The sequence below is a fragment of the Chelonoidis abingdonii genome, chromosome 17 (assembly GCF_003597395.2).
Source record: "Chelonoidis abingdonii isolate Lonesome George chromosome 17, CheloAbing_2.0, whole genome shotgun sequence".
Classification (NCBI taxonomy): domain Eukaryota; kingdom Metazoa; phylum Chordata; order Testudines; family Testudinidae; genus Chelonoidis; species Chelonoidis abingdonii.
The window spans coordinates 17,325,503-17,348,449 of NC_133785.1; the positions used below are offsets into that span (position 1 = coordinate 17,325,503).

At 47.1% G+C, this 22,947-nt stretch overlaps 1 protein-coding gene across 1 annotated transcript in view; it reads left to right on the forward strand.

Moving 5' to 3' along the window:
* COL7A1 (collagen type VII alpha 1 chain) overlaps positions 1 to 15,950 on the forward strand; it is a 96,847-nt gene extending 80,897 nt beyond the window's left edge. Inside the window, exons 110-117 of the mRNA XM_075073324.1 lie at positions 160 to 208; positions 552 to 584; positions 1,789 to 1,878; positions 2,863 to 2,958; positions 4,783 to 4,899; positions 11,887 to 12,066; positions 12,258 to 12,453; positions 14,325 to 15,950. Coding sequence (XP_074929425.1) covers positions 160 to 208; positions 552 to 584; positions 1,789 to 1,878; positions 2,863 to 2,958; positions 4,783 to 4,899; positions 11,887 to 12,066; positions 12,258 to 12,307 — 615 coding nt within the window. The 3' untranslated portion in view covers positions 12,308 to 12,453; positions 14,325 to 15,950. The remainder of the gene's footprint in view (positions 1 to 159; positions 209 to 551; positions 585 to 1,788; positions 1,879 to 2,862; positions 2,959 to 4,782; positions 4,900 to 11,886; positions 12,067 to 12,257; positions 12,454 to 14,324) is intronic.
* The last annotated feature ends 6,997 nt before the right edge of the window (positions 15,951 to 22,947 follow it).

Genomic DNA, 22,947 nt, shown 5'->3' on the forward strand with positions numbered 1-22,947 from the left:
CTTTTCCCCTTTACAGTTTCCCTCCAGGTCTGGCTGGAGTAGGGGGAGACTGTTCTTTTCCCAGTGATCCCCAGAGCAGCTGAGGCAGGCTCATGGTGGGCTGGGGAGGCCGGAAGGCATCTCTTCCCTCTCTCTCCATTCCCTTGGTTTTCTCTGCAGGAACAAGAGATCCGCGCATTTGTCAGGCAGGAAATGAGTCAGCACTGCGGTAAGTCAGGCTTCATCTTCCACTTGGGGCTGACTGACTTCTCAGCAGCACTATAGCTCCGATCGCTTATCGCTACAGAATCGTCTCCTCCACCCTCTGTCTCTTCGCCCCTTCCTCTCCCCTTCTTTTGGTGACCTTGCATGTGGCATGACTCCCACATCTGGAGTGTTCAGAGTACCATGTGCCAGCCCCATGCGAGCATTTGGGGCCTATCAGCCTAGTCTGGCACTCTGTCCCTTTCCTGGTACCTGGTGGTGAGGCAGGTCTGTGCTAAGTGCCAGGATGCTGGAGAAGGCTTTCCCCATGGATTAACCTCCTCTTTTCTCTCTTTCTCTCCACACAGCTTGCGGAGGGCAGCTCTCCTCTTCTGAACCACGTGAGCACTGATTTCTTATAACCCCCTTGTGCACCCTGTAATCCCAGTTTGGAGTGCTGAGCAGCAGCAGCCCTGTTGTTGATGAGCAGGTCCATTTTCCCAGATATGTAGCAGGTTTCATGAAAGGGGCATGGCCCCTGCTGGAAGGTCACATGCAGCTATCTTAGCCCTGTAGCGCTTATTGCCAACAGAAGAGCTAGCCCTGTGGAGATGCTGGCTTGGCAATGAGCCCTTGGAGACTTGGCAAGAGTGACTGGGTTGGTAGGGGAGCTGTCACTGAGGGTGACTGGCTAAGCCAGGAGCAGGAGATCATAATGGAATCTGGAGTAGCAAGGGCAGAAGAGGTGGTGAGTGACATGGTGCAGTTTGAAACATTCCTCAGTAAGGTCTCAAGTCTGGCAGCACTCGGGGTGTCAGTGAGTGCAGTGGGGATTCTGAGGGGGTAGCACCAGGGAACGAATCCCTATAGGCAAGGAGCACTCAGTAGACGCCAAGCCTAGAACTGCCAATAGGCCAGTCTCAAAGCAGAGCTCCAGAGGCCGGACAGGAATGCATAGCCAGGCATCTGACAGCAAAAGGAGAGTGCTGCACTGGGTGTCCCCAAGCTGAGACAGCATCTGACATGCTACACCAAGATTAGCGAACAGAGCGTCACAGCAGCCATCCCTTCTCTGACCTAGAGTCCAGTGCGGCTCTCTCCCACTCACTTTGGACAGACTGCCAGTGGGCAGAGTAACTTATGGGTAGTCGTGCCTGGAGAAGCCAATACTTGTGATACCAAGGCACCAAATGCATGGTAACAAGCTTGTTAAAGAACAATTATTTTAAAAGCCAGGACTGAGAAATCACTGTATCCAATACACTAGAGTAAGGAGAATAAGATGGGACAAGGACATTGAGAGACTCATCCAGGGTAAGATCCATTCCTGCACAAGGGCTAAGGCTGTTATGGATCAGGGGAGGAAGAAAGAGGTGAATGAGGGAAGGGAAGGAAAGAGAGGGCTGGTGAGGAAAGCAAAGGGGAAGAAGGAAGGAGGGTTTCATAGCAGGTTCCCAGAAATGGTAAAAGAACAGCTGAAGAGTAGGGAAGAGGAGGCCAGCGGAGCAGCCAGCAGCGTAAGTGTGGCAAGGAGAAGCTATGTGGCAGAGGTAGGTAATGTTTGGGCAAACATGAAATGAATTATTTGCCTGATTGTTCTCAAAGGAGGATGGGGGACACATGCAAGGAACAGACAAAAATCTTCCAGGAGAGGGAGAAGAAATACCAGAGGAAATCAGGATCACGGCAGAACAGGTGATCGAGAAAGCAGAGCATCTTTCTAAACCACCCGTGCCAAACCCACCCAGAGCAGAGCCAAGCAGTCTCCATCCTTGAATGACTAGAGAGAGTGAGAGAGATTATCTTCTAGTAGATAATTCCACACTGTTTCCAGCCAGATCCAGCAGGCTGTACCAAGCTGGGAAAAGGCTGAATTTAGAATCAGAAGCGTCATTCGTACAGGGCACAGTGTTCAGAGGCTTCTCAGTATTCTTGTAGTACTTCCCTATTTGTGTGTAGAATCTGTGACCACATGCCTCATCCAGAGCCATGAATGAGCCTGCCTCATATCTGGGAAGACCTGTACTGTGCTCGTCTGTTTCTTGTCTTGTCCTCCATTGGTGTTTGACTAGCTGCTGCCTCGTTGTTTTTGTATATCATTCAAACTCTAACCCACCAAGGACTGTGTTCAAGAGCATGTTTGTCGGCTTCAGGAAGCCCAGTTCTACTGAGGGGATGGGGTGGATGAAGGGAATCTGAAGAGAATATATCTCCTTGTGCAAGCACCCTGCCTGCAGGTCTCTCTCTCTCTGGTATTTCCAGCATCTGTATTGCCATCACCTTGCAGTGGAGTAGGTAGGGTGAATTTTTCTGTATAGCCCGTGTCCCAGAGGTCCTGTCCCATCAGAGGCAGGATACAACTACAATGGTTATGCCACAAGCCAGGGCTGATGTAGACAAAGTGCTGCTGTTCAGTGTCCAATGGAAGCCGCAAGAGGTGGTCCAGACCTGTAAATTCCAGTAAACTATGGTGCTTCTCTCTGTAATGGCTATTTCCTCCCATCCGTCTCCAACGCAATGATAGTTTTGCACCGTGTCTGGCTGGCTGTTAGCAGCCCTGGAAGTGGACAGCGCTGATGCTGCTCTTGAGCATTGGCCCATGGTTTGTCGGGGGTAGGGGAGCCATGTCAGTCTTTTTCATGTCCTGTTTGATGTCTGTGCTGTGTCCTTGCCTCTTAGGTCTTCTCCCCAACTATCCATCCACCCAACCACTCCCGTCTGTTAATGCTCATCTAGTCCCTGTACTTAAGTTGTCACACGCTGAAGAAGAGGAGGGTGAGTCTTGTCTCTTTGTGCCCTGTCATAATACTCATTCTCCGGTGCTGTCTTTGTGAGTCCTGCATGGAAGCTTTGCCATTACAGTGTCCTTCACTTGCCTGTACCAAGTCCATTGCAATACCTGCCTTCTGTAACAGTAACTCAGAGAACCTGAGGCAGCTGCAGGCCATTTAAAAGTAGAGTTCTAGCTATTTGTTACTACCTTAATGCTAAGATGCACCTAGGTATGGGCCATTGTATTATGACTTAATGAAAGGCATCTGCGTTCTCGCAGTGACACAGAACATAGAGGGATGTTTTTGCTATGTTGTCAAACCCCAACCATCTTTGGATCAAGTGATCAGAGGGACAGGCAAGTGAGAGTGATGTGCCGAATGAAAGGAGTGTTGTTTATCGAACAGCTGGAGTGCACGAGGTGCTCAGGATGAGTGGGTAGGTTCATGGAAAGATAAACAGTGACCGAGTAGAGGAGCAAGTGTATCACTTGGATAGATACTGTAGGATGGTCACATGGTTTATTAAGGGGTATGTGATGTAATGGATGTGTGAATGTCCGGGATGACCGGGGTATGGATGAGTGACTATGGATGGAGAGTAGATGAATGGATAGGTTCATAGGTTGAGGGGGTGAAAGGTATGGGAAGAATGACGGGAATGCGAAGGCAAATGTGTAGAATGACTAGAAGGATTGATTGGCTGGATGCTACAGCACAGCTGGCTGAAAGTGAACTGTAAAGCAGCATAGGTTGGTGGGTAAACATCTAAACCTGAATTGCATCCAGTAGTAAGTGAAGGTGGCACAAATCCTCCCTCTAGCTCAGGGGTGGCCAACCTGTGACTCCGGAGCGACATGCGGCTCTTCAGAAGTTAATATGTGGCTCCCTGTATAGGCACTGACTCCGGCGCTGGAGCTACAGGCGCCAACTTTCCAACATGCCAGGGGGTGTTCAGTGCTCAACCTCTGGCTCTGCCACAGGCCCTGCCCCCACTCCACCCCTTCGCGTCCCCTTCCCCTCCCCGCCCCCCAGCCTCCTGCATGCCATGAAATAGCTGTTCGGGAGGTGCGGGGAGGGGGAGGCACCGATTGGATCGGCGGGGCTGCCAGTGGGCAGGAGGCACTGGGAGCGTAAGGGGGAGCTGAGGGGAGGGGCTGCTGATGTATTACTGTGGCTCTTTGGCAATGAACATTGATAAATTCTGGCTCCTTCTCAGGCTCAGGTTCGCCACCCCTGTTCTAGCTCGTTTTCCAGCTTCTCTGTTGTCCCATTGAGGTAGGGCACAGAGAGATTTGCAGAGATAAGGCTCCAGGGAGCGTGTTTATTCCCCATTTATTTAATTGTTAGCATTTTCGGTGACAACCTTTGCTTCTCCTGTGCCCTGCCCCCACACACCCCTTGTCTGCTCTGGAACGTTTTGTGTCCATTTTCCTGCCATAGTGACCCTTCCAGTAAAATGAGCACAACATTTTCTAGTGTAGCTGTAGCCACACAGTTCCCTGTGCTGCACCTTCAGGCAAGTGACCCCTGTGGTACGGTTAGTCACTGGGCAGTGCAGCCAACTCATCTCCCCCTGGCTACCTTTGTGCAAACAAGCCAGTGCACCAGCCGGGCAACTCCGTGGCATGTTGACCGGGTCTGTTACTGAATCTGCCATTTTCATTAGCTGCTCCCAGAATCAAAGCTGAAGGCCAATTGTCATCATCCCGGGGATGAATTCCCACATGCCTCGTCCAACAAGCCCAGTGAACCCATCCACCTGCCCTTCTGACCCTGGACTTCGCTGTCCCATGGCCCTTCTCATATGGCCGGTGTTATTTTCCAGGGCACGAGGTGCGTGTTGTGAACACAAATGATCCTGAGTATGAGCATGTCTACGCAATGGAGTACTACGAAGAGGGCCTGGAAGCTGATGGGACAGAGAGCACCATGCTGAGCGATGGTGAGTTTCCTTAACCTTCCGACAGTTCTGAGGAAAATGAGACCTGCCATGAGACTCTCGAGGGGGGAGCAGAGAAAAAGCAGCAGCCTTGGTTTTGTGTGGTCCTCTGCCTTTCTAACCTAGTCATTAGGAGTTGGTAAAGTCAATGTGCTTGACTGTTTCCTGCAGTGAGGCTCCCTAGCATGTGAGATGGGAACAGGATACAGAGCCTTTCACCTCTCAGTCACTGTGCCCAGCCTGGCCCAGTGGAGGTTGTTACCATCTGAAGGCTGGTTGGTGGCCTATGTGAAACAAGTGGGTGGGTCTCCAGTTCTTAGTGGACATGCACCCACAAAACAAAATCACAGCACAGCTGGCAAACATTTCCCTACTTGATCTCACTTGTGACAGAGAAGCCGAGGACTCGCTGGGCCATGGAGACTGAACTCCTTCTCAGGCACAACAAAAGTGGTCTCTCCAGGAAAAAAGGCGGGATCCTCCTGTTAAATATGCTCAGTGGTAGTATTTTATGTGAAACCTCAGCTTATGTAGCCTGTATTTAAAATTCAAAAACCATGTGCATTGTAATTGCTATTTAGTAAAATCAACTCTTGTAATGCAGCAGCAAGGTGGACACCTCAAGTATCAATGGGGCAGAAAATAAGTCCTTGTAACCTTAAAGAGGTAGAAAAGAAGCTTTTATGCTCTGCTTTGAGACATGATTTAAGAGCTAGTTGCCTAGATCCTTGTAGATGAGCCCAGGACTTAGCCATAATATTGGCACGGACAGTAGATGTCACATCCAATGGGAAGCATGATGACTTTGAAATTGCCATTTATGGAGACCTCACTGAATGGTGTTGGATAATCAGGAGAGAGAAGACTTCTCTCTAAGGTCTGAAGCAGCTGATTTTCTATAAGCCTGTTTGGATGTGAAAATTTGGAACCAGTGGTCCCTGGAGGTATTTTACAAGGGTTCGAGGACATTGCTGCCTTTCCTGTCTCATAAAAAGTAGATCCCAACAGAAAGCTCCAGCAAAAAAGAGGACCACAAGGTTGCCACCAGGAGAGGAGATAGCATAGCAATGATGTACAATAGTTTAAGTTCTGAAGGATTTTCAAGTGATTTCTGCTACTTTCGTGTTGCTATTTCTCCCCATGCAAGTTGGGATGCCATTTTTGTGACTTCTGATCTTGAGTTGAAAGGGCAAGTGACCTGTGCATGGTGTGGCCAGGGAGAGGGCTTTAATACAGTTCAGGGAAGCCAGCATCTTCCACCTTTCAATCCTGATACTTGTGGGCAAGCCAGCTCTGGAATATGACCCACCCATCCTCCTGTCTTGCACTGCCTCTGTGAAATAAACCCAGAGGTTTTCCTGAACCTGTAGTCCATCCATTAGCCTTTCCACTTCTTCCCCACATATGGGAAGTCAGGTTTAGGAGGCTTCTCCTCTGGCAAACAGTGAGTTCCTAAACAGGTACTTTACTCCCTGTTTGTAAAAGTGATCACCTCCAGGGCAGCTCCTGAGCTGGGCCAGCAGAGGAGAGAGACCTCTGAGGAAGATAAGAAGCAGACCTGCCTGATAACTCTCCTCTCAAAGGTAGAGCCACCACTCTCCTCATCCACCCTCTTTTGAAACTGTTATACCCAATTTCTTCTCCCAGCTCCCAGTAAAGGGACTGATAAGCTCAGTGGTCTGTGCTAACAGTGACCCCTGAGTAGTGTGGTAGAGATTTGGCATTTGCTTGGAGGGAGGAGGTGGTGCCGGTCTCCCAACTGTTAAGGGTCCACATCATGGCTGAGTAAATAAAAACTCTTTTGTACTGTGCGGAAGGAAGGAAGAAAAAGGAAACCTTTGGGTGGAAAACAAAGGTCCTCCTCTTCTAGTCTCTGTGCCCTGCCATGTTATAGAGGATTCTATAGAGGATTCTTACCCCTCCAAGAAACAGCAATGCCCTGAATACTGAGCATCCAGTACAGCAGAGATAACATTGGCACTTCGTTAAGAGCAATGTTTCTTGCTAATTTGCATGAAATGGACTACACAGCAGCCACTCAGGGAGAGACTATAGGTCCCAAATAGCAATGCTTCAAGTATCCAGATCACAGCACTGCATTGTGGCATCTGTTAGAGCAGGCGTGGGCAAACTACGTCCCAGAGGCCACATCCAGCCCTTCAGACGTCTAATCTGGCCCTCGAGCTCCTTAGCCGGTAAGTGGGGTCCAGGGCTTGCCCCACTCCACATGTGCCATGGCTTCGCGCAGCTCCCAGAAGCAACGGCATGTCCCCCCTCTGGCTCATACACAACCATGGCCAATGGGAGCTGATGGGGCAGCATGCAGAGCCGCCTGGCCATGCCGTCGCGTAGGAGCCAGAGAGGAGACATGCCACTGCTTCTGGGAGCTGCTTGAGGTAAGCGCCGTCCGGTGCCTGCATCCCTGACCCCTCCAGCGCTCCAGCTATGATCCCCGTGCCACCCTCCAAACCCCCTGGTCCCACCCTCCTGTACCTCAGAGCCTGCACCCCCAGCCAGTGCCTTCACCCCCTCACCCCACCCCAGCCCCAGGCCAGAGCCCCCTCCTGCACCCTGAACTCCTCATTTCTGGCCCCACCCCAGAGCCCGCACCCCCAGCCAGAGCCCTCACCCCCTCCCACACCGCAGCCCCCAATTTCTTGAGCATTCATGGCCTGACATACAATTTCCATATCCAGATATGGCCCTTGGGCCAAAAAGTTTGCCCGCCCCTGTGTTAGAGCCACAGTAAAGGTGAGGGTGATCACTGGTTGCATTTGGTTCTCTGACAATGCTTCAGCCACCAATCCAGTACAAGGTTTGAAGCACATAGATGGAGCACATAGGCTTTCAAGAGCTGATGGTTTATCCAGCAGATGTAAATCTTAGTATCGGGGTTCAGGACTGACAGCGTTATCTAAAGTGCTGACGTAGTACCAGCATAGGATCTGACCTTCAGGGTTGGGTGAGACGGTATTGTGACATACAGGGATACAATTCAGAGCAGTGGGGGCCTATGTCACCCTTGCCCTGCAAACTCACGTGCCTTTCAGTGCCTTGCTGAAGTAGCTCCCACCTGAGCTGCTCACAAACAGCCAAACAGCATGCAAGCCACACCTTGCCAGTTACACCCTGGCTCTCACCAGTTTTGGTTCTACTGAGGAGTGACCCCAACTTGCCCTCAGTCCTGAATTTCCCCCCATAAATGTATGTCCTGTACTGCCCAGCCCTCTCCTAGACTGTACAAATATTTTAAGTCCATTATTATTAGGGAATAATATGTTGGTTTATTACCCTAAACAGAGTTACCCAGACACTTCAATTTAAACACATTGGATTAGATAAAACAGTAAATCAAGATTATAAACTACAAAGGGATAGATTTTAAGTGAGTACAAATAATGAGTCATAAAAGTCAGAAATGGTTACCAGAGAAATAAAGATAAAACGCCTACTAGTGCCTAACTTAACAAACTATATTAAATTCAAGCAAAATTTCTCACCACATGCTTCCAGCAATGCTAATATGCCTCACCCCCAGAGTCCAATAGCTGTTTTTCTTTGTCATCTTAGGTGCAATGCTTAAGACAGAGAGAGAGAGAGAGCGAGGGAAGTGTCCTGGGGTGTTTTCTCCTTCTTTTTATAATTTGTTGCTCTCTTGAAAAACACTTTCTAGCTGAGAAGTAGGAGACAGAGTCTGTGTGGCAGGATGTTCCCTGCTGTTTTTCCTACATGTTTGAGCTTCCTTTGTTTTCCCTTCCTGCTTGATGACTCTGTTTACTGCTTAAATGCAAATTAAGGCAAACATACACTTCTTTGTTCCAAACAGACCTGTTTGACCAGTTTGGTGCTACGATTCTTGAACATGCACTCTTAACATGATACAGGGGGACCTTATTGTGATGGGTTCCCACCGGAGTGCCACCTGGAACTGGGGTACCACTGAGCCCTCTAACTGACCAGCCTGGGCTCCTGGTCACACTGTGACAAGCTCTAGACCACTCCCGGTCTTACACTTCCACCAGCATTTACACAGGCGGGGACATGCCCAACTGCAGTTACATGCAGGCTTTGACCAGCCATTGCATGAACTAACAATAGAAAAGCTACAGCTGAAATTACTCCCAGCCTAGAACCAAGAAGCTGTACCATCCTGCCCAGATCAAAATCCCGACCAGTATGAATTTATTACTCAGTTCGCCTCTCCCTCAATATGGAGAGAAATATGCACACTTTGTGGTAACTAAGCTGAGATTTTTCCCCAGACACCTGAAGGCACCCTGGTTAGGGTTAAAATATAAAACAAGATTATTAACTACAAAAAGATAAATTACAAGTGATAGCAAACAGAGCAAAGCAGATTATCTAGTAAATTAACAAAAACACGAACTAAGTTTAACATACTAGAAGGATAGGGTTTGAATTAACGATTTCTCACCCTGGCTGATGATACAAGCAGGCCTGCAGATTCTCAAGGCACAGACTGCATTTGCTTTGAAGCTTGGGATCCCCACCCCCGTTCCAAGTCCTTTCCTTTCAGAGCTCCTCTCAGGTGTTGAGTTGTGTGGGAGTGAAGAACAACAGATGATGTCACTCCCTGCCTTATATAGCTTTTCCATATGCCAAAAACAGTTCCCAGCCCAGTTTGTGGAAGAATACAGGAACCCAAAATGGAGTCCAGAGAAATGTGGTCTGGTCACATGCCCTTGCAGAGTCATAGAAGCCATTACTTACAGGCTGGCTTAAACATTCACAGGAAGGCTTAGCTATTCCACAGCCCATTGTCTTTGATGGTGAACCATTAACTGTCAGGTTTCTTCATTGTTGTACCTGAAAGGCTGGCTGTGGGGGTTTTCCAGAGTAAGCCCATTTGAAATACAGATCCATAATCAATATTCATCACTTCAGATATAAAAATGATACATGCATACTAATAGGATAATCATAGCCAGTAAATTATAACTCTTCCAGTGACACCTTACATAACCCATCTTGTACAAAATGTATCAAATTATGCCATAATCATATCATAATAATAATATTAGTATGACAAATATGGGGTGTAATGCCACACTTACAACTTCAGATAAAATATGTGTGTCAACACTGTATGTGGACAGTACTGACCAGCAAACTGAGTTTTGAAATGATACCTTACCAGGCATACTTTATACAAAGATTATTACAATAGTGCATAGGGTGTGAATACAGGGGTATATTCCATCAGACCTCCATCCTTACAAAGCTGCAGTAGGGTTAGCCACTGGCTGACCTGGAGGTAGCAGGTCAGGATCCTCTTTCCCGGACAGGGCATCTGCCACCATGTTTTCTTCTCCCTTGGTATGCACAATCTCCATATCAAGTTCTTATAGTATAAATCTCCAGTGCAGAAGTTTGGAATTTGAGCCTTAATTTTGTTTAATCAGATCAATGGATAATGATTCCTTAAAACTCTGAACTTCCTGTTAAAAAGATAGAGCCTAAACTGCTTGACTGTCCACACAATTGCATAACACTCTTTATGACAGAATAATTTTGTTCAATGGTGTCAATTTCTTGCTTAATAAAGCAATGGGGTGTGTGTTTGTTGTTTTCTCCTGTCTGCATCAGGATAGCTCTTAACCCAGGGTCTGATGCATCTGTGCACAGTTCAAACATTTTATCAAAACCTGGACCAGCTAGAAGAGGCTTTTTCAGACAAGACTTTCTTTAGCTTATCAAAACTCTCTTATCATACCTTTGTCCATAAAACTTAGTTAGGCTATGTCTTTTTACATAGACCTGTGATTGCAGATACACAAACCTTCTGTAATAGTTTACCAGACCTATGAAAGATTGAACCTATTTTTTGGTTTGGGGTATAGACCAATTTACTGTGCTTTCAACTTTCAAGGGTTATGGGGATATTTGATCTCTCCCTACCCAGTGTCCCAAAAGAGGAACTCTGGCTGCTCCAATTTGACACTTAAGCAGCTTTTATGGGTAGGCCTCCCTTTCTGAGCTTTGACAGCACCGTTTGTAAGAGTTTTTTGTGAGCAGCACAAATGTTGCCAAACATTGCAATGTCATTGACATAGGCCCTTGCAAACCTCTGTGAACCATTCAACACTTGGCTGACCAGCCTCTGAAAGGTGGCCCCTGCATTAATTACCCCAAATGGTAACATTGTGAACTCAGAGCCATGTCGGTGATAAAAGCGGCGTCCATCTGTGCAGCCTCATCTAAGAGAATCTTTCAATAACCTCTACCAAATCAAAAAAGCTGAGATATTTAGCTTTGCTTAAGATATCTAGCATAGCCTCTATTTTAGACATAGGATAAGCATCTGGTACTGTAACCACATTGAGTTATCTGTAATCAACAAAAAACCTTACAGTGATATCTTTCTTAGGGACCAAGACCACAGGTGGTGCCCAAAAGCTGTCAAACTCTTTATTACTCCCGGGTCTAACATGCTTTGTATTTCTGTACAAATTTATTCTTGCACCTTGCCAGCAGGCCTGTAGATCTGCTGGGAGGTGGCTGTGGTCTTTCTTTAATGATTTTGAGTCAGTTAAGTGTGTCTGCCCTGGCTTGTTAGAAAATATGTTGTGGTTTTGCAGCACGGACAACACTTCTTCCCTTTCAGCTGGTGTGAACGCACTGCAGATAACAGTGCTTTCCAGAGTTGAATTAGTTTGGCATTCAGTCTTTAAATCAACGAGGTGGCATGCCTCAGTTTTCCTTTCCACAGAAGTATGACCAATGCATAATGTTTAAGTGCCTTCCGTTCATATATAAACTGCCAACCCCATCTGGCTCCTCTCCATTTCTGTCTAGCTGTACCTTACTGGGGGGTTGCCTTGGGTTCTGAAGGGCAAGAGGCATACTAATGTCTTCTGATGATGATTTGCTAGGTATGATGTCAGAGCAGATTTTTAAGCATCAATTTCTTTTCTCTCTCTGACCCAGGGAACCTAACTAGCAACTCTGTTCACTTTTTTTCCCTCCCAGCTGACCTCTGCAGCTTGCCCCTGGACGAGGGAGACTGCAGCAGGTTCACACTCAGGTGGTATTATAACCAAAAAGTGGCAGAGTGCCGGCCTTTCGTCTACAGCGGCTGCAGGGGGAACCTCAACCGTTTCTACACCAAGGAGGACTGTGATCTCCAATGCAGGCACCAGGCAGATTCAGGTGGGTGACCAGCAGTGCCACTCCTCTCCATTGCCAATGGATCTAGGACAGTAAATGTCCCTTTGTGCTGATTCAGCCGAGAATGTAGGTGAAAATGGGGAGGCTGTAACACCAGTGTGTTTAGGTGCTGGGGTGTAGGGGTCTTGACTCCTAGTCGTCTGCTTTTACTGCTCTTTCCTCTTTCTCTGCAGATGCCCAAACTGCTGCTGACAACACATCAGATGGGAAGAGGAATGCATAAACTGCCCTATTTTAGTGGGGTTTCCCTGTCCAAGGGGGAACTGACCAAAGGGGGAGAAGACCCCACCTGCTCTCTGAGTGAAAGACTCTTACAGGCTCCTACAGGGGAACCTACTCTGGGCCTCACCCAGGTCCCAGCCATACATGGTGTGTTTGGTCTGAGACTCTCCTTGTTGCCATCTCTGCTCCCTGCAGCACTGCCCCGCATGTCAGATTGCTGGAGCAGAGACTTGGTGCTATTTCGTAATGTGTTTGTGCTGCTCTTGGTTTTACTTTTTTATTATTATTTTTAAATTAAGGTGAAATTTTTATCAAATGGAAAAAAAAGATCTGTAACCTCTTTAAAAAGCCAACAGTTTTGAATTAGAGCTTTTTTAACTTATTTGATGCTGATTAAGAACTCGCACAATGCGTTAGCTGGTCCAAACCTGTTCATATTGCCACCGGCTTTATTTCTGGTTCAAAGGCCTGTGGGACCCTGCTTGTGAAATGGACTAGCCAGCTTGAATGTCTCCTGGCCAAACTGCTCCTGTGGAATTGGTGTACGACGCGCTCAATGAGCAGAGTTGTGAATGGCAGCATAAATGCACAAAGCCCCTGGATTCAGTGCCAAAGTTCGCATGATGTAAAATCTTCTTGGTTTCTGCGTGGAAGCTGCCCCACTCCATCCCCCAGGCACTGGAAATGCTCCTTGTGGCTTGTAATTCTGTGCTTTCTTTTCTCTTGCGGTTTGTCTTTTGGGGGGACTCATTGGGCTGTCGGCAATTCCACCCGAAGGGCATACAGGCTACCTTCCTCTCCTGGCATATCCCAGGCATTTGGACTGTATCGGAGAGGAGGAAGAACAACCCAGTTGGGCAGCCCTTAAATCTTAGAGATGCGATCTCATGGCTTGGAAGAGACTGACTAGGTGTCAGTTCTCCTCAGGCCCCCAGCAAGAGCCAGAGCCAGGGACCTTCTGTATAGGCAATTCCACCATTCTCAGCCCAACACTTCTCTTAGCTCCATGCTCAGAAGCCCTCGCAGACAAGCACGTTGCAAATAGCAAAATATGGTTTACTGCTTGGCAGTGGAGACCAGCCTCTCTCTCTCATGGTCTGTGCATTTTCCTCTGGATCCCCAAGAAATTTGTTCTGCTCCAAAACAGCATTTCCCTCTGGATCCCCAAGAAATCTGTTCTGCTCCGGAACAGGATTTGCCAAAGGAAAGGACCTAGTTGGTGTCTCAAATCTCCATGCTCCAGTAGGACCAGACTGTTTGCACACTCCATTCGCCATCATCTCTGCCTTTTCTTTCAAACCATTTTATAGTAACTAAGGGTGGTGAGTGGGGCTTGTTAAAGGCACTTTCCTGCTGGCCTCTACCAAATCCTGGATGTTAGCTACATCTCTCGTGTACTGCTCCCCTGCACTGTGTGCTGCTTGATGTCTGCAAACATTCAGTTGGGATAAAACAGCTGCTGGGAAACTCAATTCACACCTGGCTGGACCTCCAGTGCAATTTTGTGCCCAGGCAAAGCTGATTTTACAGAGGTCACTGAGAATATCCAAGACTTCTGATTAAAGAAAAGAAATCAGGATGTTGTAAAAATTAATTCTGGATTTCAGATAAACTCTAGTCAGGACCATTTGCAAATTTCACACCATGTAGAGACTTGGGATTTGGAAAATCATGATTTTTATTTAATTACTAATTGAATTAACCTCTCAGGTTCCAGGCAGGGGCTTCACAGGGGTTAAGGCTGTAACATCTGTGCTTGTTATGCCACTGGGTGAGGCATAGACAGCTGTGAAAGAGCAACAAATCTGTCAAAGGAAACATTCCTCACTTTCTCCAAAATAAATTTCATTTGAAGAAGTTTCACCTTAATCCTGAACAGTAACCAACATTCTCAAGCAAGAGTGACAGTATTGGAAGAAACCCAAACAAAGGCCAGAGCGTTTGTGTACGTGTGTGGATTTGTCTGTATGATGCACATTGATCCACAGCCATTTTAACAATGCTTTTCTTTAACCTAGTGGTGCTGAACCATGTTATGAGAATAATCAGGGAAACACTGAGGATGGTGCTATGCTATTGTAAGTTCCTGCCATCATACAACATTTTAAAAAGCTTTGTAAAGACTGCAATCCTGGTTTTATACCATCACCCTTTTTCCCCACCCAAAACGCTGTGTCCCTAGTTGGACCGTCTCACACTCTCTTTCAGTTATGTAAAGTGTCAGTACAAACCTCCCATCTTTACACAGCTGTTCTGAAAAGGGAAACAAGGGTAACTGTCAGATCTGAAACCATTCCAGTGGGTGGGTGTATATATGATATCTATATATTGCTGCACTGTGTGTGTGTATATATGTATACAACATGTGTCTGTGTGTCTGAATGCAAGGGAGGTGTCATTTAAAGCTGCAGTAATTGGAATCTGATGCAGTTATTGTAATGATCACTAATGAGGGAACTCCCTGGGCTAAAACACAGGCACAGACAAATTTCACTGGGGAACCGCAGTGTGACTCTAAAAGATTGTTTCTGTAGTCATCGGCTCATGTTCCTGTGAAGTGGCTTGAAACAGATGTAGTTGAGGGAAATGTGACTGGTGTTTCAAGTCTAGGTACAAAGTGCCTGGCTTCGTGTGGTGCGGCAGTCTTGCTATTGAAAGACTGCCTGGCTCAACAGTACAGAGTAAGAACTATGCCTGGGAAGACATGCGTATGCAGCACTGTTGTGATCTCAGTGCATTTACTGTGGATCTCCATTTTGATTACAGTTCAGATCCTTACTAAAGACTGCTGCTATTACTGTGTTTTCTGGTAATGGCCCAATTCTGAGGTCTTGGCTCCTGACGCAGTCCTAAGTAACCAGCAGTATCTTAGAGTTGCTGATGTATCATGTCACCTGCCCAGCTGGCTGGAATTGTGCTGCGATGTTTTCAGCAACCTCCTCTGAATTTGTGCTTAGATCTTTGAAGAATGGGTGTGAGTGAGAAGCCCCCTGTTACAGTAATGGGCACTAAAACATCTGACTCAGTTGAGGACAGACCTTCTCTCAGCCTGCATGGATTGGCCACTTCCATGGGATGCCTGGGTCAGTGCCCAGTGCTTTCACAGGGATCCAGCACTGTGCGATGTGCAAGAATGACCATGGAAACAATCTTTCAGCTTTTTCCATAAAGGTCCCCTAGAAGTTGAGAACCACCATCCTCCTTACATCTGGGCCCATGTGACCTTGCTGTAGATCATCAATAAACTTATTAGCATGTTCCCTGCATCTTTTGGGGGAAGTGTTTGTCAGTATCCAGTGATGAGTTTCACTACAGTGTCGCCTGGCAACAGCTGTGAAAGAGGCAAAATACCACGCTGCCTGGCAGTGACTTTAGGAAGATTTGTCTGGATAGATTCAGAGAAGGGTAACTATGATCCCAGCCTCCCACCCTCTGTTGCTTTTTGTAGCTGCTCGATCTGCTTGCCATGGAAGCAAAGCAGGCAGCTCCCAGCACCATGCAGAGCGTGTTACTTTGTGTCACTCCAGTTGCTCAGGTACACACTGTACAAGGCTTGTTACTGCTCCTGATCTTGAACTCCTCCTGCAGAATCTAGAGGCAAGCCATGCTGGGTTATTGTTTTTTTCGGTCAAGTGCCTTTCATGACATATGGTGCAAAAACTCAAAATCTGGCAAATAAAAGTTTGTGATACCTCATTTCTGTTGGGCTTACCAGTCTGTCTGTTAATGCTGTGCCTCTCTCTACCCACCACAGAACCTCTTGCTCATCGCTGCCTCACAGTGTTTCTACACTCTTCACTTGCTGGAATTTGGAGGCCTTTAGAAATGTGTGTGTATGTCTCTCTCTCCATCACTTTATCCAGCCCTTTTGCTTTTTGGCCTATAATAGAGAGGAGCAAGTTAGTGCCAAGACTCACAGCTGCCATTAAAGAGCTCCATAGAGAGTGTATGAGGGTTGTTCCCAATTTGATATACAAGCCTGAACTTGTTACTGCGACTGGCTGAAAAGTAAGGAAAGCCACCTATCTGTCAAGTAGATGTGATCATTTTTGCCCATTTGTTGTGTCTTTACAGTTGCAGCCAGCTAATTACAGAAACTAGCCCACTAGGGTTAATATTCTGCTCTGGCTCCACTCAGCAGTGCTGCACACCTCACTCACATGACCAAGCGTGTGACTTCTTGGGGGACACTCTGCCCACGTCAGCAGCTTAGTCATCAGCAAGGGCTAGGGCATGAGAGCTCCAATGCTTATTTGTTCGGCACATGCTGTGTCACTGCGACCGTGCTCTGTATAACATTTCCGATGCTTTATGTGAATCCGCGCCTTCAGTCTAATTTCAGCTGCTCTGACGAGCTGGCAGGCAGATTTCACTCAATAAGGAAGGCCTCTGTTCCCTGCATTCTCTTTCTCCTGCCCTCTTCATGGTTTCAGCTAGCAAAGCAGGACAGGCTGTTGGTACATAAATGAACCCAGCCCTCGCTGAAGGCCAACAATGGAAGCCCTCAGACCATGACAGACCCTATAAGCAACAACACAAGATTCTCTATTACCTGCAAAGATGAGAGGCATCAAGTAGGCACATTTCTGTGTTGGGCTCAGCACTGAGAATGGGAGGAGAGCTGGAAGACAGACTGTGCACTCAGCTCCTTCTGAGCAAAGGATGAAGGAGGGTCCCTAACAGTTCCTGGACACACCAAGGAAGAATCCACCCCTTGCCCTGCGCTTTCAGCAGGGTCTTTAACCCATATGGGAGCAGAGTGAGGTTCTGGTCTCTTACCCTACAGGTCCCCCAGTCCAGCCACTCCTTGGCCTCTGTGCAGTGCTTACTCTGTACCCAAATGGATGAGTCTATAGTAGACGTAATCTTCAGCGCACTTTACAGGCATGAACAAATGGCCCCCAACACCCTACTGTGAGGCATCCCCAGGTATCTGCTGTCCCTTGTTATAGAAAAGGAAACCGAGGCATAGAAAGGGAAAGTGACTTGCCCAGAGCCACAGGAGGAGGGAGTATCAGAGCTGGCAGTATAACACAGGAGTCTCTTGCTCCCTGTCCTGTGCTCAAAGCACTTTGCACTTGTTCACCAGTAAAGGGAGACTCCACAGGACCTGAGGCTCAGATCCTGGTGCTTTAGCACCACTGTACCAAAGGACCTGCCTGTCCTATGCAGCCTCAACTCATTCGAGCAGCCGCCATCTCCCTACTCCGCTCCTGGGGCAGGCACATCCCCCACTCAACAAAACACAAGCTAAACCAAAAATGTCTAAAAATAACCCATCTCTGCCCACCGTGGCCTAGGGCATGACTCTGGCTGCTGGAAATCAGCCTGGCCCACTTCCAGCCTGGCCTGAGCAAGAGCTGGCACAGCAAGGGGTATCCCAATACATGCGTCATTGCAACCACATCAACTCAACTTCCAGTCAGCCTCTGAATGGGGAGCCCCGGGGGCTGTTCAGTGGTCCCCTAACACGGCCCAAAGCCTTCCAGGCCTAAGCTGCAGAACACGGTTATTAATAGCATCAGACAAAGACCCCCAGTGTGTGTGGCAAGAGTAACTGGCCAGGCAAAGCAGGTCTATTCACTCACAACTGGCTTTCTCCCATTGTGCGTGAGTGTGACTGTGACTGCTGTCACCAGCCTCATCCCATAACTAGGCCCCTACCAAATTCACAAACAATGAAATCTGGCCTTTTGTGTGCTTTTACCTCATACTATACAGATTTCATGGGGGAGACTAGTGTTTCTCTGACTGGAGTCCTGACCCCAAAAAGGATTGGTGGGGGGTAATATGGTTATTGTGGGGAGTTGTGATATTGCCACCCTTCCTTCTGTGCTGCTTTCAAAGCTGGATGGCCGGAGAGCGGTGGCTGCTGGCCAGGCGCTCAGCTCTGATGGCGGCGCCCCACCAGTAGTAACACAGAATTACCATACCATGCCATCCTTACGCACTGCTGCCTTCAGAGTTGAGTCAGGACCCCCACAGTTACAACACTGTGAACTTTCAGATTTAAATATCTGAAATCATGAAAATTACGATTTTTAAAATTCTATGACCCTGAAATTGGCCAAAATGGACTGTGAATTTGGTAGGACCATACCCCAAATTGATGCCCTGGAGCTGGATTCACCCTCTGGTGGGCTCCTGATGTTCACTGGCTGACCTGAGCAGAGGCAGAGCTGCAGGTTGAAACAGATTGGGGCCAAGGGATGTGGGGAGGAGATGTGAATTTCTGCTGGTGGAGTGGACGCTACTGGCTTGATGGTGAGACTCATTCCCACGTATCAGAAGAACAGCTTATGTGCTTGGGCAGCAGCAGGGCAAGCTCCTCCACCTACCCCACCACTGTCCGTGTGTCTCAGCCTGAACCTTGACAGGGCCCCCTCTAGTGGTAAGAGGCGAGATCAGTCACACTGGCTCTTTGGCCTGGGCCTAACAGAGATGCCAGTTAATGCCAACTTGATGGTGGTGGTTCTGCAACAGCAGTCCATGCTAGGCTGAAGACCCACCAGCTCATTTCACATAAGAAGCCACGGGCTGGCATCCAGCCACTTTCTATCATTGTCAGACTGTGGTGGTATTGTTTGTAAAGTGCCTTCCTAAAGCTCATACGGTGACTGGCAGGGAGGATCCCAGTTGTTCGTTTCTCCCCCCCCCTCCCGCCCCCCCCGCCCTGCACACACACACACAGTTCAGCAGTGAAAGAGCCTGCCTCCTCACTGAAGCTGCCAATGAGAGCATTTCTTAGAGGGCTAAAAAGCTCACCTTGAATTTGGGCTGACCCAGAAGGCTGCCTAGGAAATGCCAGGGCTTCAGCACACAGCCTCCTCCCCACTAGGCATAAGGGCTAGATGAGGGCACATCATGCCCACACTCTATGATGGCTTCCAAGTCAATTTTGTGTCTGCTCCTGGCCCTTCTCTCTGAAGCCCTGATGGGCTGTACCTTGACTCAGAGACCACCTCCCCCTACATACCCAACTGTGACAGCATTGGTCTCGGGATGATATGTGGCTGACCACATGCAAGTCTCACCTCATGGGAGCTTGCCATTTTTGGTAGAGGCCCTTATCTGTGAAACACTGTGTCACCAATAATCAAGCTATACATGAGTCTTGCAACCTTCACAGACTCATCTCTTTCAGAAGACTTCAGCCTGCCAAATAAGCTGTGGAAGGGCCCGAGCAACGCTACTGCTGCAATTAACTGTGCCAACTGAACGGCTCAGGAGCCAGTAGGTGCAATTTGTGGCGAGGGGACAGGAATCTGAATACCCCTCTTGGAGGCCCTGTTGTTGTTCTAAATATACATTATGGTGATAGGTGTCTTAGAAATGTGCAAATAACCAGAGAAGAGCTAGAAAGTCCTTTTGGGTTATCCAGGCCATCTCCTGCGCAGTGAAGTAATAATTTGACTTTAATAATTATTAGACCAGGGAATTGGGGACTATGACTCCTGAGTCCTTATGCCCCACTCAGCAAACCATGTCACCTCTCTGGGCCTCAGTTTCCCCATCAGCAAATGAAGCTGATACCCATGTGGGGCATGTTGTGTGGTTAAATTGATTAATGTTTGTAAAGTGCTTTGAGATGCTGTTGTGGAAGGGGCTATAGCCATGTGAAGTACTGTTACTTACAAGGGATAAACACCCAGTGATGTGATATGTACCACTTGCCAGCATATCACAGTAACAGCACCCCAGCCAGGAGGAGCCAGGCTACTGGCTCCAAAACAGCACATTTAAAAGTCAGAAAACCTTTTACAGCATGATATATTTGATGTTTGAGAATGTCACTCATCCAGAAGTGTCACTGATACTTCCCTGAGGCTTTGGCATGTGTTTTTTCCCCCCTCCTCAGATAGTTAAACAAGGATGACAGGGGCAGGAGTGCTCAATTAAATGGAAAAATCATCTTGATAGTCAAACATGAAATAATTAATACTCCGCTGCATCACATTCCCAGAATACCCTGAAACACTCATTGTGCTGGTGGGGAGCTAGGGAAGGGGGCAAGCATTCCCCCCCCGCCCTGTCACCCCTCTGAGATGATCTCATCTGTACTGAGGCAAAATTCTCATTAACACCTCTTCACCCTGTGTCAAATCCAGCCTCAGGGCAGGAGGAGGAGGAGGAGACAGCACTGGGGTGACAATAAGGCGCTGAATGAAGAGAGACCGTGCTGCCCTTACTCAGAGGCAGCAGTTGCAAGAGGCTCCTAACTCAGCTATTCTCTCTGCTAACTTCAGTGGAGTGTGACTAGTTTGTTGAAGTTGTACAAAGTTGTATTTGAAGGGGTCACGGCTGGCAGAAGGTTCTACTGGGAAAGGTGAGATTTCAAACTTTACCATAAATTAAGGGTCTAATTTAAATGATAGATCATGATCCTCTGGGAAAGAATATACGGTTTTCATTTGTGTCTCTGGTACCTGGTTCCTGCTATGTATTTAAAATGCTTAAGATTGAATTGAGAGAGAGAGATTATAAATTGGTTTTACACAATCAGCAAATGTGATTTTTAGCTCCTTCCCCTGGATCTTGGGCAAATGTACCCATGCAACCATACAGAAAATGTAAATCTGAAATCTAAACACTTGTTCAAACCTGTCCTGGGGATCTAGGAATTCTTAACAGTCGAGGGTCATCTAGCTTCAGTAAAACAGTGCTGGGGCTTGAGTGTCTGACTGAGCAGGATACATTGAGGGAACATACTCTGCGCAACCAATAATGCAAAATGTGACAGAATTAAAGCTACAAAAATGCCTGCAGGATGACAATCTAGCACAACGGAGATTTAATCCCACTGGCCCCTGGTGCTAAAATGAAGAATAAGGAACTAGAGTTAAAAGAAGAATGAATACAACCTGGATATTAGTCAAAGGTCTTGTTGGGAAGGCCAATCTGATAGGAGATCTTTCCCAAATGAGGTGCTTATAAGGCAATCACCTTTTTTTGGAATCTTTCCTGATCCCACCACTTATGCAATGATATGTGTGTGACCATAGCTGCGTCCATAGCACAAGGTCTCTTCAATTCTTTTTCAAACTTGAGGGACTGATACGTGAGTTTGGGGATGTGTAGCAACTGAAGTTCTGGGCCAATGATGAGAGAAGCTCAAGGTGAGGGTAGCTACGTCTGTGGAGGATCAATTTAAGCTCCTTCTTGTGGGACACAAGTGACTAACCTGTATGGAGTGGGGTCTGGTGTTTAGAGCAGAAGGGACTGGGCATCAAGACATAGGTTTGATACCTGGCTATACAAAACACTGTGATTTAGTGGTTATAGCAGGTGCCTAGAAGAGTTCTATTCCTGCCACTGACTTGTGTGATTTTTACATAAATTACTTAATCTCTTATTGCCTTAGTTTACCAGTTTGTTAGCTTATGCCCCAGAAAACATAGATTCAAGTAAAGTAAAATGTTCTTGCATCATAGGGAAATGGGTATCAAGAATAGATTGCAGGACAGAAAGAGAGCCTAAAAAAACCTTCAGATTTACATTTTTAATTTCCAATTTAATGTTCAAAGGAAAGATCATAAGTTTTAGTCATGGGAAATATCTAATAGGTCATTCAGCTTGTTATTTTGCCAGCCTGAGATAAATTCCCTAAACTGACATGATCCAATCTGAAAAGGTTTTTCGAGTTTATTTCCTTGGGTAATGGAATAGATAAAGGGCATGAGATGAAGAGGAAATTAACGTTTTAATTCGGGGGGGGGGGGGAATGCAAAAGTACCAAGAAGATCAGCTAACAACATCACAAAGAAAAGTGAAGGTAACTGGAATGTCCCAATCCATTGAAATGTTACCTTGCTATCCATTACCTCCCAAATCCATTAATCCCAGAAGTCCTGCTCAGACTAACTACATTCCTCAGAATTTAGGGCCCAAAGGTAAAGTTGTGGCCTACGCCTCCCCAACAAACCTTCCAATTTTCCCCTTTCTAATGTCACCAAAAAAATCAAGCTTCTAACCCTTTTTGGCAAGAAATACCCAGGAAAGTCTCTATGAAGTTGATGTTGGGAGGAGATCACAGAGGGCTGGAGGCAGACTGGGCTAAATAGCACCTTGTATGATAAATTACAAATTAAAATGGCAACTGTAGGGGAAGGGGAGAGGATGTTCCCTGGCTGGGGGGAAGGCGGGGTGGGTACAGAGCATTTAGAATGAGGTGGCAGTTTGGAAGTGGGGAGGGATTTTTCTGCCTTTTCCCCTAGAAATAAATCATTGCAAATAACTTCAGGCAAATTCTATGAGGCTGCATAGAAAAAAGGATTTCCAAAGGACTGTTTAGGGGAGGGGGTGTTCTCTGCTTTTTGGATTTTGTCAGAAGAGGCAGCATCAGTAATGGGCAAAGGAACTAACTGCCAAACAACATATGCAAAAACAATAGGGAACTGTCTCCTCCATTAACCTTTAAAAAGAATTTGGTGAAAATAAAAGTTGTAAAATAAGAGTTAAATGGCCAAAATGCTTGTCCTTTGGAGCTGGGGCAGGTGATGGACTAGTCTCCCCATAAGATTTGTGTTTAAGGGAATAGTCCAAGATTATGTCACTTTTGGCCTAGGCCGCGAACCGACTAAATCCCAGATGTGAGCATACCTGGTATGTTTGCCAGCACAGCAGAAGTGTTTTACTTGGATT